This window comes from Dasypus novemcinctus, chromosome 14 (assembly GCF_030445035.2).
Source record: "Dasypus novemcinctus isolate mDasNov1 chromosome 14, mDasNov1.1.hap2, whole genome shotgun sequence".
NCBI classification, from domain to species: Eukaryota; Metazoa; Chordata; class Mammalia; order Cingulata; family Dasypodidae; genus Dasypus; species Dasypus novemcinctus.
Genome location: NC_080686.1, coordinates 32,817,728 through 32,833,777, shown reverse-complemented (window position 1 = coordinate 32,833,777; position 16,050 = coordinate 32,817,728). Strand labels below are relative to the sequence as shown.

The following is a 16,050-nucleotide window of genomic DNA, read 5'->3' as shown; positions in this document are numbered from 1 at the left end:
TGGTTTTCCAATATTTTAAACAAATCATTGAAAAGCTTGTTTGGACGTAATAAACAGTTGCTACTATATTTTGCTATGATACTGAAAATTTAGAAAAGTATAGTTTGAAGGTCCAGGTTTATATGATAAGCAGTGTATTGAATGTATTGGTATCTTAAATGAAAAGCAAATTTGCTTTTAAAAACTTCATAATGTATTAATAACATAAGTATTACTTATAACTCTTTAACAAACTAGTGGGAATATAATATTAAACTTCATGAAGTTTATTAATATTATTGTGTTGTTTTTCCCCTCTTTCTCTTAATTTTTTTGAAATGTGCATTCTCTTTACTTGCTTGCCTGCAGTGCTGAGACAAGGACTGGCATTCAGTCAAATCTATCGTTTTTCCTTGTCTGATGGCACTCTTGTTGCTGCCCAAACGAAGAGCAAACTCATCCGTTCTCAGACTACTAATGAACCTCAGCTTGTAATATCTTTACATATGCTTCACAGGTAATCCTAGTCCTAAGAAATCACTTCCCTTTCCCAGCTTAAGAGAAAATGTTACAAAAGCAACAAGTCATCCTAGAGCTTTTCAGTTTTATTAGACATTACTGTTGATCGACTCCAGTAATAGAAAATAGAAAGTTAAGTTATTAACTATTGGCTAAAAGACAACTTATAATACTGGCAAAGTAGTGGCCTTAATATTAGTGATTTTGAAGCAGCTGGAAGAACACACGGCTAGCATTATTTTTGCTCTGACATGACTATGAGTTACACAGGAGAATGGAAATTAACCAGTTGACAGTGATAACACCTGCAGAGCAGGAATATTGATGCTAGTGGTATGAGTTCTACTCCCATGTATTTAAATCTAAGACTTCAGATGTATATACTTAGAAGGAATATTTTAGATTCTTGTTTTCATGTTTAAACTGATTTCTTGACATTAGACTTTAAAATGAAGGGTAAAGAAGTTCCATCAAAAATGAAAATAAAGAAAAATGTTGATTTTAAAGTAAATGTCATAAGCCATATTGGTTTAGAGCACAAATATAGGAAAACAATTAAATTTCAAGTTGTAAAAATATTTATGTGTATGTTATAGAACTTTATGAGGTACTATCAGAAGATATATGAAGTAGCAAGTGCCATTTTATTACAATTCTCAATTAATTACTCTTTTATTTAGGGATTTTAAAAAGTCAGCCCAGTTTGCCAGCTGTTGCTAAGTCTCACCTCAAACTGATACAATTTTCAGGTGATTGCAGATGTGCCAGATTTCACCCACCTGACTGAAAGCTGATGTTTGAAAATTTGTGAAACCTGTTGTGTTTGGATCTGTGAAAACATTTTGTAACTCACAAGACACTGCCAAGGCTATATTAAAGCTCATGGGGCTTGAAAATCATGTAGCTGAGACAACCTGCTTTTAGTTGTTAGTAAGGAGATGGATTAGATGTCTAGGAGTAAGGGAATAAAATCACAAACTGAGGTCACAGTGCAGTTCCCTTCCAGCCATGTTGTCTGTCTCTGAGGCTCAAGTTTGCCTTGGGAGGGTGAGGGGAAATCTGTTTGACAAAGCAGTCTAAGTCTGAACACTTTTAGTAACTTTGTTGGCCCTAGAATTTTTAGAATTTCTAATAGTTAGGGGCACATTATCCTCCCCTATCCCCAAGTTTGCTTTACTTCATGAGCCACGTGTACATATCAGAGCAGGCTTATGGATGTGTCTGTGGTTAGGGATAGAATCTCTGGTAGGTAACTGAATACAGCTCTTCTTAATAGGGTCATTTCTTTAAGATGGTACAAGCTCTCAATTATTTGTGATCATATGCCATTTAATGAGAAAGATATATAACTGTAACCCTTCTAATATGTTATCAAGTAACTGCAATTTCAGTGTGGTAGTAGTTCAATTTAAACACACCCCCTTCCTAAAACTGCAAACATCTTAACGAGTTGACTGGAAAACATCCCTCTTGGTCCAAAACTATGTGTTCAGCCTTGTCCCTAATTGCAGATCGTTTCATCAAAGTATTATCCTTCCATTAAGTGTACCTTTAAAGAAAAGAAACCATTGCATTTTTTTAACATTAATAACAGTTTGCTAGGTATTTTTTCCAACGTCTACTTCTCTTTTCTTATTATACAGAGAGCAGAATGTGTGTGTAATGAATCCGGATCTGACTGGACAAGCCGTGGGGAAGCCATTGAATCCAATTAGCTCTAGCAGCCCTGCCCATCAGGGCATGTGCAGTGGGAACCCAGGTCAGGACATGACCCTCAGTAGCAATATAAATTTTCCCATAAATGGTCCAAAGGAACAAATGGGCATGCCTATGGGCAGGTTTGGTGGTTCTGGGGGAATGAACCATGTGTCAAGCATGCAAGCAACCACTCCTCAGGGTAGTAACTATGCACTCAAAATGAATAGTCCCTCACAAAGCAGCCCTGGCATGAATCCTGGCCAGCCCAACTCGATGCTTTCACCAAGACACCGCATGAGCCCCGGAGTGGCTGGAAGCCCTCGAATCCCGCCCAGTCAATTTTCCCCTGCAGGAAGCTTGCATTCCCCTGTGGGAGTTTGCAGCAGCACAGGAAATAGCCATAGTTACACCAACAGTTCTCTCAATGCACTTCAGGCCCTCAGTGAAGGGCACGGGGTCTCATTAGGGTCATCATTGGCTTCACCAGACCTAAAAATGGGCAATTTGCAAAACTCCCCAGTTAATATAAATCCTCCCCCACTCAGCAAGATGGGAAGCTTAGACTCCAAAGACTGTTTTGGACTTTATGGGGAGCCACCTGAAGGTACAACTGGACAAGCAGAGAGCAGCTGCCATACTGGAGAGCAAAAGGAAACAAATGATTCCAGCATGCCCCAGGCTGTGAGCAGTGAGAGATCTGATGGACAGAACAGACTGCATGACAGCAAAGGACAGACCAAACTTCTGCAGCTGTTGACCAACAAATCAGATCAGATGGAGCCTTCACCTTTACCCACCTCTTTGGCAGACACAAACAAGGACTCTGCAGGTAGCTTGCCTGGTTCTGGGTCAACACATGGAACCTCACTCAAGGAGAAGCATAAGATTTTGCACAGACTCTTGCAGGACAGCAGTTCCCCTGTGGACTTGGCTAAGTTAACTGCCGAAGCCACAGGCAAAGAGCTGAGCCAGGAGTCCAACAGCATAGCTCCTGGTTCAGAAGTGACTATTAAACAAGAACCAGCAAGCCCCAAGAAGAAAGAGAATGCACTACTTCGCTATTTGCTAGATAAAGATGATACTAAAGATATTGGTTTATCAGAAATAACCCCCAAACTTGAACGACTGGACAGTAAGACAGACCCTGCCAGTAATACAAAATTAATAGCTATGAAAACTGAGAAGGAAGAGATGAGCTTTGAGCCTAGTGACCAGGTAAGTTTGTAATATGTTCTCCTAAGTATACTAATCTGTATTCATCAAAGAGTTTCTCCATTTGAGGGATTTTGAGACCTTGGATGATAAGGTGAAATCAGCTTTCTGCTTCGTTGCTCATACCTTAAAGCAGAGTTAAGTCTCAGTGAAACAGCATGTGGCAAATATGTTGCCTAGCAAAGGCTGACATCATTATAGGACAAGCATACTTCTGTAAATTGCCAAGTAGTAAGTATTTTAGGTTTTACAAGCCATACCAGTCTCTCTCTTGTCACACCTAATAATCTCTGCCGCTACAGTGCGGAAGCACTATAGATAGCATATGAACAAGTGATTGGCTGTGTTCCCATAAAACTTTACTTAGGGATACTGAAATGTGAATTTTATAAAGTTTTCATGCATCACAAAATATTCTTATTTTGATTTTTTTCCCCAACCATTAAAAAATGTAAAAACCATTATTGCCTCAGAAGCCATGCAAAACAGGTGTTGGGTTAGATTTGGCCTGCAAGTTGTAGTTTGCTGGTTCCTGTTACAGAAGATGCCTGAAATAGAAGAGAGGCACCCCCTAGAAACTGGGCTTTGTCAGAACCGACCTGATGGAATTATTCTGATCTTTTTTATTTATCTTTTTAAGGTCAGAGTTTAACTGGTTTTCAAACCTAATGATCATTCTGCCTGGTTAAACTTCGATGTTATATTTAAGGGAAAATATTAAAGAGAAAAATTAATTTTAAAAGATTTAAAGGAAAACAGTAGGAAAGGAGAGGTCAAAGTTTGAACCCATAATAGTAAATCTAAATCTAAAGTAATAGGTTATAGTGTCATACTTATCTGAAAAATTAATTCCCTGAGAAAATCTAGAACAAAGTGATGTTTACAATCACTCTATTTGATACTTGAAGGAGATGATACACAGGAAAAAAAAAGTAAACCATTTAATATTTTTCTTTATTTATGAAAATGAGTTATTACTTCCATAATACTTGGTATAAGGCCATTTCTTGGGGAATTAATGACTGGCTGGGGTGAGTGATCCAAGACTTTGTCCTGCTATCAACTCTCCCTCTTGGCCATTAATCCTTGGGCACTGCCATAACTTCACATCTTTTCTTAATTCATCATTGGTTAGGAGGAAAATTAGTTGCATATGCCTTCCTAGTTGAAATGTTTCACTTATTCTTGAATTTTTTTTTTGCAAGTGGAGTTTCATGTGTCGCTGTCTTTAGGGATTAGGTGTGAATGGGAAGGGGAGAGGCATGTCTGAAACCCTGAACTCCACTGAGGCAGGTCTAAGATTGAAGGCAATGATCAGGAGAGCTGAGGCCACACAATCTCTTACAGCTATGCTTCATCCCATAGTTCTAAGCGCTTAGCTTCCTTTCTTTCACTTTGATGTCTTGACAGCTGCTACCATTTCTACAAGGCAGCTAAAATTTTCAAGCCTTTGTACCCTTCGCAAGGGAAACAGAGCCAAATTATATGAACATTGTTAGTGATTAATCCTTAAATGTAGATGTTAATGCAGGGCTCCATATAGCAGCTACTCTGGAATGTGGTAAAATCATTAACTGGGAAGAATCAGGTTCTCAGCAGAAAGTTAATAGCAATGTTTAAACTGAAATGTAAAACCATATTGACAACTGTAAATGTTTTCATACTTTTGAGGTTCACTAGAATTAGAATATGCAGAGCTAGTGGCACTTCAGAGTGGCAGGCAGAGATCTCATCACTTTCTCTTGACACACAGTCGGGGCAAGATGGTGACTCGTCAGCTGCGCCTTAGCTTAGTGTCTAAAGTGGCCCCTCCCTCCATAAAATTTATTTCTATCCCAGGCCTGAGAGCCTAGGAGCTTAGAGGGTGAGCAAAGGGGGACACTGTTTGGCAATTCTATATTTAGATATGGGATTGCACTAACTTCACAGAAGAAACTGACAAGAAAAGAGAAGTTAAAAAAAAAGTTCTCGAGTCACTTGCAGTTTCTAATTGTTTAGGAGATAATTTTCTAATCAGAATTGTCTTGCCTAGGAAACGTGAAGTTCAGAATGTAATCAGCTCAAATCTGTTTTGGGTTGATCAAAAACCAGTGTACACATGCATAATGCATGTACAATAAGTGTATGTAATCAGTTCAAATCTATTATTTTGGGCTGATAAAAAGCAGTGGACACACACAATACATATACAGTATGTGTATTTTTCTTAATGAAACCCAGTCCCTGGTCTCACACTCCCTCCACTCCCATTTAAAACTCTACCAGAAATTGCTTTAAAGCAATTTTAACATCAAAACCATTGCACCACAGGAAGTGTGCATTACCTAAATTTAGATCAAAGTTAGAGTGACTTGCTTTAAGAAAAAAACAGTGATTCTTTCACCTCCTGTTTTCTTTCTTTACTATCCCCAGTTACAAGTTAACTGTGTCTCCTATTAACTGCTACACACATTTATTGAAGACTTTCTTTCATTTCAAAGGGATAAGCTAAGTTATTTTGTAAGATAAAGCAAACTGTTCAGGAACCTGGATTGCATGGTTAGCAGTCTTGTTATTTTGCTTCAGAAAAGAGCAATTAACCAAGTGTGTATTTAACTTATCACTAACTTATTAAGGACAGGAAGTATTTTGATGGTGCTGTTTACCTAAAATAGCATTCTTTACTGAGTACTTAAAGAATATTTGTTTCTACAAGACTTTGTAACCAACAGGAAACAGTGACAAACTTTTTCCAATATGATTACAGACTTTTAAATTACTTATTTACACATTGAAGCATGGTGGATACCTTAGCAAATGATACTCATATTTTCTTTCTAGTTCTGGGACACTTATGTTGAGGGTTTGAAAATGATCTAAAGAGAATTTCTTCTCCTTATTTGGCGCCATTAGAAAGGCAAACTGTATTTTAACAGGTAGTGTTGAAAATTTCCCTCCAAATGTGGTAGAATTATATTACCATTTTTTAATGACTTTGTTTTGGCAAAAGTGGTAAAATTATACTTTTTATTTGAAATATTCTGAAATTTTATTTTGTTAATTTATCAGAATATACTTACATTATTAAAATACATGGGGTCTTTATATTTCTGTCAGAGAACAAGTTGATTTGACACATGAAAAATTCATAAAACAGGAAAAGTTAAAGGAATCAAGTCCATTAGTCCAATTTTCATTTTGTTAAACTTTTATAAATCTTTCTAACTCATTTTCTGCTTGTAATAGTTTAACCGTTCAAATTGATGCGGCTAATTTGTACATTCAAATAGATGCCTAAACAAAAGTTTGAAATACCTTGGCAAAGCACTTTAAAGGAAAGTATTAATCTTTATTTCTTGCAAAGAAACATTGCCTAACAGCGGATAGGACTGGAAATTTTGAAAATTAAAGCTTCAAAAATGTAGGGCAGGAAATGTTTAGACATCAGAAATAATATAATCAAATTCATTCCTTCCAGAACTTAAGTGAGAAGAAAATGTTATAGTTACCAAATTTTATTGTTAAACAACTTGAGGACTGTAGACGTTTTGAACTTGAAGGAGCATTTAAAGTAAACTTATGAAGATTAGATTAATGTTAAATGTGTACCCTGAAAATCGACAAGTAATAATAGAGGCAAAGCCATATTATTTATAGTAGGGAAACTTCATCTTGCAGTTTTCAGACAGAAAGCTTAATGTGCTCAATAGTGTCCGTAGCTATAGTCCTCCAAAAACCAGTTCTTTCTGATTTATAACACCAAGAAGATCTTCTGCATGGCTTTCGTAAGACAAACAAGTATTCATTACTTCTCAGAGCTAGGCGGTTCCACAGTTAAATTAGGTCTACTCTGAAAATGTCACAAGATTAAAATTTGAAAATCACTTTAATGCGTGTTTTTTAAAAGTAAAACTCAACCAAGCAGAAAAATGGGTTTAATTTTTTTTAAGTTATTTAGAAAAATTAATTTATTTAAGCTGCCCAAATATATTTTAACATTTTATATATACATATATTTAATATTAGATGTGTTATTATGGGCTCATTAAATTAGGAGTACATTATAAAGGAAGGATCCTGAATCCTGTAATTAGAACTCTTGGAAACTATGATAGTTATCTATCTGTTTGGGATAGTTTATGTTGTAAATCTTATTTGCATGAAAAGAATGGAGGTAAAGAGGAAAGGTGGGAGTGTAGGCCTAGGCTCTTGTTACTCTGTATTTTAAGCACTTCCTTTTATACATACCTGGGACTGGGGGGGGGGGGAAATATTGCAAATGAAAGAGTATCCATTGAGGAAAATAATATACTTTATATTTTTAATATTGTTTATATGAACCTGTTGATTTTGGATGTTTCTCATCAAAGGCAATCTTAATGTTTGTTTTCTTAGGAGGCTACACTCTTATTTACTACAGCCCACCTCCCTCACCCCACCCGTATATCTAGCTTCAAGGGCCACTTTTAAACACTCTTTACAAGGCAGCATTGTAGTAGAGAAACTTTGTTTCATTGAACAGAGATAAACTTTGCAGTTTATTAGAGCCTCTTTCTGAGCTCTGGAACTATCTTCATGACAAAACAATATGGTTACTTATTTCACATTTTGGTGAAATGTGAAATTAACTCATAATTATTCATAATAATTCTGAGAAATTAATATGAATTGTAGGAATTTCTTTAAGAAATTTAGGTGATCGTGTGAAAATTTTTTAAATTACCCTTTTGTGTAGTTAACAAAATTCAGTGTTGACTGGGTGCCCATTACATTCCAGAAACAGTTCTTGGAGGGCAATAAATGTTTATACTGAAAGAATCATTCAGTTTATACTTATATATTCAACAAAACATGATAAAGATAGATCTACAGTGGAATCACTTTACATGTACATTTGACTTGCACAAAATAAACTATGTGCTTTCAGGGTGAAAAACAAAAAAACAAGAGGTGGTTATTAAATGGTAATTGAAGTAGTATGAGTAGTTTTATCTACCTTTCACCTCCATGAGTGTATGAGTGATCATGAGCTGAGTGGCATGAATTTGCTAGATTTTTTGTTTCCCTCATTCTTTAATCGTGTGAACATGTAACTACAAGATTTTCCTGTGCATCCTGACCCCCAGTGCAAACTACTTCATTTAGGGCTCAGCCAAAGAAACCGTGTTGTGCTCCTCCTGCTCGGGAGGGACCACAGACCATGTTTCCTTTGGAGAGGGTATACAGTGAGGTGCCTTCCTAAGGAGTTTTGTTCATCTGTGTTTATAGGATGTTAACTTTGGAATGTAAGTAAAATGTAACTCTCATGATTGATGCTCTCCCTCTTTTTTAAAAAACTGGTGGCTAAACTAACTAGGAAATGGTCTTGTAATTGTTCTACCATTTCATTAGGGATTCCCTAGAAAATGGTTCTCCCCATTATTGCTAAGCTATTTGTCTCTGAAAAGAATCAAATTGTCCCTTCAATTTGTTCTTTTTAACTTCAGAAATATAATGCAGTAAAACGGCATCCCAGACATACTATGTATGCCATAAATTGCAGAAATCCAACCTCTACATGTATATAGGATGTAGGATAAAAATTTTAGTAAGCCATTCTGCCTTAAATGTAATCTCCTCATCTGCCTTAAATGTAATCTCCTCATTCAGGTACTCATATTTTTCCACATGTTACAAAATATAAACCATTTTGTTTGGAATTGCCAGTGTAGAAGGAAGGGCTTTGTTCTTTATTTTTTTATTTTTTGTATTATTTTTTAGGATTTTTTTGGCTTCTTTAAATTAGAATGTGAGCCCTGGCCAAGGATTCAGAAAGTCCATTCCAGTGACTTTGGGGAATTGCCTCACTTAGGTTCTTCCACCTACACATCAAGTAAATTCTTACACTTTTCACTAGAAAATGATCCTAGCATTTAACTTGGCTGTTTTCTTGTGTGTTTGGCACTGTCTGATTTTAATGATGGGCCACATAGATAAGTTCTGTTTAGAAGAGTTATATCTATAAAATCAGTTTAGCTTCCTGGAAGAAAAATACTAAGGTTGAATTAGTAGTGGTGATTATTATTATTTTCATGTTGCTAGTTGAAGGTGAAATTATTTTAAAAAGTGAAAAAGTCATAAATACTTTTAAAGCCTCTGTGAAATCAGGTTAGTAGATGCTATATTTGGGGGCAGTTTTCAGCCTCTGACCTAAACTTGTGAGTGACCAAGAAAGCCACTGTTACTTGAAACTGAAAGTACAAGCGGGGGGGGGGGGGCACTCAAATTGGGGGGTAGGGTAGGGGAGTGGAGCCTGATTAGCTAGTTCATGGTTATTTCCAGCTTATTTTACCATTTCCCCTACACTTTAAAAAATTTTTTTTCCTAAAAGAAATGACCATTTGCTAAATACCAGTTTAGTGCAAATTTGTATCATGCTTTATACCAGTTTTATTGTGTAATATTTCTTTAGGAAAGCAACCACAAAACCTAGCTCTGAACTGTTAGTCATAATCCTCTGATAGATAATACATACTCATGATTAATTGAATGATTAGCACAAAATTAAGGGGAATTTATAAATTGCCAATGAATCACAATGCTGGAAGAGGTCTTTCTTTCTAATTCAGCCATCTCTGTTTTTACAGATGAAGGAATTGAGGACCAAGAATTAAATTACTTGTCCTTTATCAATTTAATTTTTAAAAGATGATCAACTAACTGTTAGGCCTGAGGTATGCATATATCTGCATCTTTGGTATGGCTGTGATGCTTTATAGCAGTTAGGTATATAATTGTAAATGTACCTATGGTACCAGATAGTGCTCTTGGAGTGGGACTGGATAAATTCTTCTGTTTGTTAACTACAGCCTGGCAGTGAGTTGGACAACTTGGAGGAGATTTTGGATGATTTACAGAATAGTCAGTTACCACAGCTTTTCCCAGACACAAGGCAAGGTGTCCCTGCTGGATCAGTTGACAAGCAAGCCATCATCAATGACCTCATGCAACTCACAGCTGAAAGCAGTCCTGTTACACCTGTTGGAACCCAGAAAACAGCATTACGAATTACACAGAGCAGTGAGTATAAGATATTGATGGTTATGCCCAGAAATCCACATATAATCACTGTCACAAAAAGGGTTGTTAGAATTTGATGCGAATAGCGGCACCATTTCAAGATTTTTGTAGTCAAATAGCACCATCTTCTGTCCTGATTCATTGAAACAGCTATTCAAAGTGAAGTCTCCTTAGCACGATTTTATAACATTCTCCTCTGCATAATGTAATCAACATGGAGTGAAACTGACTTACACTGATAAATTCTTCAGATGATTGCCATATTTCTCTTCATTTTGTTAACTCCTTTCAGAAATGGAGTTAAAAATATGTGTTTTAATAAAAAATAAAGAATTGGAGAGTTTTGCAAACTTTTTTGGAATAATATACTATTAAAAATAAGATTCTCTTCAAAATATTTAATCATGGGTTATACATATTAAAAATATCATATCTTCATGTAAGCATCGGTTTTTACATGGAGTTTTATCATGCAAATTTTCAAAGTGCATTTTAAGCTGTTTAATTTTATATAAAAGTTGAAAGATTTTAGACTTTATAAACAAATATATTTTTATCATTCTATTCTTTTTTTTTTTTCATTTTAGGTTTTTGTAAATTTAGGATGACTCTTTCTTTGCTATGAACAGTTAGTTGACAAACTTGATAGTTACCTAAAGTTGTCCAATAGTTTTGAATGGAAGAAAATATCTTTTCTGTAACAGGGCCACAATTTATAGAAAGATAATTTCTTCAGTGTTAAAATGGTGAACAGAATGATTTTCCTTCTTCAAAATAAGTTTGACCCAATGTCTAGCATTTATTCTCAAACCAGAAATGGCAACTATCAACCAAATCACAGAATGGCTTTAATTATTAAGTCTCTTCTCAAGTGATTCCTAACCATTCTTTAAAAGGATAAAACAAAAGAAAGATGAATTTTTGCTTATGTCTCAAACCCACCCTATTTCTTGGGGAATAGAGGGTTAATTATCCATGGATCACAAAGTCAACTACTTGAGAAGATGGTAAGAAACACACTGGTTTGTTTGTGATTATTAACCATGTGAGTTAATGAAGGACTGTGTGTGGAAACTTATGGTTTCCCTTCTGTGGCTCCTAATGGTTTTCAGATTATTGAATGGGAATCAGGTCACTAACCCTGAGGAAGCTATAATGAAGCATGTACATTTCTGTTCTCAGCCCTAATTTTCCTAGATATTTTATTTCCATTAGTGATTATTAAGAATTTACACTTTCTTTTAAATGTGCTATTTCAGACTATGTTTAATAATTCAAAGAAAATAAAAATACTTAGTATTATCTAACAGATTAGCTCCGTAATTTATCTTTTTGTATTAAAATTTAATATTATTAGCAAATTACCAATTGTGTGATAATATAGTGCACCAGCATAGTAATTATAGTACAGAATAATAGTACAGAATAAATTCTCTTGAACTAACCATAAAAATCTTTCAAACCTAAATGTGTCCAGAATTTTAAAAAGCTGTACTTAGAAGAGTAAACAGGGCTCAAAAGCTTAAATTTTATACTGGCTTAATTTAAGGTCAGTATAAAAATACATAGTAAATAACATGCATATGTTCTTTTTAATTTTCAAGATTATCATGAATTAGAGACTTAATGAGATTATGAATTTAAATTTCAGCACTGCATATGTATTCTGTGAATTTGTCTTAAGTAGTTGATCCTCAATATGCATATCTTTGTTATTTTATGGAAGACATTTTCCCTAACACTACTACTGTTGATATTCTTTTCCATTATCCTATATTAACCGTCAATTTTCATTTGTTTTCTCCTTAGCTTTTAATAACCCACGACCAGGGCAACTGGGCAGGTTATTGCCAAACCAGAATTTGCCACTTGACATCACATTGCAAAGCCCAACTGGTGCTGGACCTTTCCCACCAATAAGAAACAGTAGTCCATACTCAGTGATACCTCAGCCAGGAATGATGAGTAATCAAGGGATGATAGGAAACCAAGGAAATTTAGGGAACAGTAGCACAGGTAAGGGCTCAAATGCACTATTACTTTATTTTTGGATTATTTAACTTGATGATGTATTCATCCACATCAAACTAGTCGACTTTTTCAAGTGAATTTTTATGTTAGAAACTAACATGAAAGTAAGAAAATTCTACATCTGTTCACTGTGAGAGTGTGATTTGAAACAGTGGAAAACATTCCAGGACACTCAACCTTTTATTCTGTGATTATCACTTTAACAAGGTTTCTAATCATTAATACTAAAACCTAGACTTATTTCAGTTCTATTGAGGTACTCTTCTAGAAATTGGTAGTGATACATTTAAAATAAATTGGTGATTGCTAGTTTCCAATGATAATCTGATAAACCCAAACTTCCTTTTAATTGCTTTGAATTTAGAGAATTTCAGAATGAAAGTTTGAAATTCAACCAACCTTTCATACTTATAATCTATACAATTCTTACTCAGAAAAGATGTTAAGTAAAAATAAAGAACTTTAAACTATAGTATGCCTGGCCTAATGTTAACTTTTATATCTGATCCAAGGCTCCATTTTTGAAAGTTTATTAAGTTGCCTGTGATCTGGTTTGGACCTTGACCTGCTGTATTTACGGCGTATGCCAAATTGCCCAGGCACATTTCCTAAATAGCAGTCACTGTCATAGTAGTTACCATATTCCCAAACTTCCATCCAGTTCAGATGAGAAGTCCACGTAGCAGCAAAGATTGCTATTGCCACCACATAATGTACCCTCTAACATCTCTTTAGTACAGATATAGTGGAATGCCATGATTTCTAATGTAGAGCTCCTTGAAGTTTACAGCTTTCATTTGTCTAAAGGAGATACTGGAGACAAAGGCATAGAAAGAAATAGATATTACAAAAAGAGCATTTTTGGGAATTTATTTAATTTATTTTTTCCTTCATCCGTAATCCCTATATACACATTGCCTTTTCAATAGTTGACTGAAAGTAAGAGTTCAGTTTAAGAAGTGGTTGGATTTTTTATTATTTTCTGTTGTGGATAAGGAATTCATAAGAAAAGTGAACTAAGTTATATTAAAATAGTTCATTCATTCAACAAATACGGATTAAGTGCCTACCATGTGTTCTAGACACTGACTATTATTTTATATATTCATAGAAACAGTGCCATATTAATTCAAAATTATTTCTAAGATAAATAAATCGATTTATGTAAAATTCTATAAGAGAAAAGGAACCAGTGATTGGAGAGAGGCTACTTATTAGTGGAATACAGAAAGATCTTAGTTCTTGTAAGAATCTTAAATAGAAATTTGGCAACACATGTGTTAAAATCTGGGCAGCATGAGATCATTGGTGAGTATAAAGATCATACAGTGCCCCTGCTCTGGTTTTAAAAAGCAGGTGGGGGGTGGGGGAAATTTCACAGTTTTAATTGCATTAATATTGTTGAATTATGGATGGTTTTCCTTTTTGCTTTCTGCATTTTCTAAGATCTTGCTATATTATTTAGATAACAGATTTTTGAAAAAATAAAGCCTATTCTTCCATAATATCTTTGTATAGTTCAAATCTAATTTTAAAGTGTTTTTTAGAATACGTACTTGTATGTTATTCAGACTTCTAATTAATTAGCCATTACCCTTAATTATTCTAATGTAGCACATTCTTATTTCACAATTTAAGAAACACTCCCCAATACCTGTTCTCTCAATATTTAAAGTATATCCTATTTTTGATTGCTTATCATAATTAAAGTAAATGAAGCAAGCCATGTACTTAAAGGCAAAATCTTTATACGGCCATCATTAAACACTTCAAAATGAAGTGGCCTGCCTCATCTGGGGGTTTCCTCCTTTAGAATACCAAGTCTTAACAAATTTGGTATTGCCAGCATCCCAGAAACCAGGCTAGATAGAGTAAATCCTTGATTCTGTTTAACATATGTTGTGATCTTATTGTTTATGTGTGATCAAATAACTGTTAGTAAAATATCTCAGCTATAAAAGGAATTTTACAAACTTGTCCTAACAGATTATATCTGTATAATTAGGAATGTGGCGGCCCAGGTGTATTAAAGTAGTAGGATTTTCTTTGCTTTGGCTTGAAAGAACAATAATGAGTATCAGAAAGATCATGTAATTTCCTCGTGCCTTAGAAGCTATCTTGATCAATTTTGAAACTTAACAAATTCCAATACTCTGAAAGAGATTCTAAGATTTTGAAGTCTTAGCATAGGCTTTACTGTATGCTCTCTGTGGTTTTGGTTTGTAATTATCAGTTTTTACCTTGTTCCTCTTAGCTTCACCTTCCTTTTGGAAAGTAAAGCATTGACGTGTATATCAGCTAATGTGATTCACTTCCTGAGGAAGGAAGCTGGGGTTATCCATACGCCACAGCACCTGTTTCTCAGTACATATGGGAACAATTTTAACAACATTTACAAACTATAAAGAGTGGCAAATTCACGTTATGAAAAATTGTGCCATTTGCTATTTCTTAGTTAAGAGCCCCTGTCTGCCTAAATGAAGGAGTTAGCTATTGGGCTAACTATGTATTACAGGTTGATTGTCTTAAGCAGAGTGAGAACATCTGGTGTTCATACATGCTGAATATGTTTTCAGTTGCTGCATTTCTCAGTTTTATTTGGCTTATATGCAGGAATGATAGGGAGTAATCCTTCTCGGCCGACCATGCCATCTGGAGAATGGGCCCCTCAGAGCTCAGCTGTGAGAGTCACATGTGCTGCTACCACCAGTCCCATGAATCGGCCACTCCAAGGAGGTATGATTCGGAACCCAACAGCCAGCATTCCCATGAGACCCAGCAGCCAGCCTGGTCAAAGACAGATGCTTCAGTCTCAGGTCATGAATATAGGTAAGTTAGTTCCAGTGCTCTTTGTGCTTTTAATTTTTACAATTTCTTAGAAAGGAATAGCAGTTCCATAAGTTCTTCCAAGACTTGCTCCCGATTTGAACTTTAGGTAATCCCCCTTGTTAACCTGTCACAAGTGGGATTTTGCTGGAACTCTGTATAACACTTACAGAATTTCAGAGTTACATAGGAGAGCCCACTACTTTATAATCAATTTTCATTAAGTCATCTAATTTCAACTATTCAGCGTAGTGAGTTAGGGTATCATACATGAATGTTAAATGATGTTTTAAAAATGAAAAAATAGTTGCATGAATAGCAGGTGTTCCTAAAGCTGGAACTTTAAAAATGCAGATTCCTAAGCCACCACCCCTTACCCTATTAAATCAGACTTTTCCCAAGGTCCTCAGTGATGATGTAAGGTCTTAAAAGACATCTCAAAAATGTGAGGATCACTAGTATTCTATTTGGATATAGTTGATGTGTTGTTAAAATTAATGATTTAATATATATTGTATGATTCAGTCTATATGGAATGTCAAGAATAAGCAAATTTGTGGAGTCAGATTTGTGGTTGCCTAGGGCTCGGGGATTAGGGGAGTGGTTATGTGTGACTGCGCATGGGTTTAGGGTTTCTTTTTGGAGTAATGAAAAAGTTCTAAAATTGATTGTGTTAATGATTATACAACTCCATGAATTTACAAAAAAGCCATGGAATCAAACACTTTAGATGGATAAATTACATGG

General features: G+C 35.2%; 1 protein-coding gene across 8 annotated transcripts in view; it reads left to right on the top strand.

The window, feature by feature from the left end:
• NCOA2 (nuclear receptor coactivator 2) overlaps positions 1-16,050 on the top strand; it is a 314,552-nt gene that overhangs the window by 266,712 nt on the left and 31,790 nt on the right. For all 8 annotated transcript variants that reach the window (XM_058275637.2, XM_058275633.2, XM_071207850.1 and 5 more), the window contains 5 exons: positions 349-496; positions 2,142-3,411; positions 10,236-10,446; positions 12,256-12,462; positions 15,091-15,306. In XM_058275637.2, the coding sequence (XP_058131620.1) occupies positions 349-496; positions 2,142-3,411; positions 10,236-10,446; positions 12,256-12,462; positions 15,091-15,306 (2,052 nt within the window). The remainder of the gene's footprint in view (positions 1-348; positions 497-2,141; positions 3,412-10,235; positions 10,447-12,255; positions 12,463-15,090; positions 15,307-16,050) is intronic.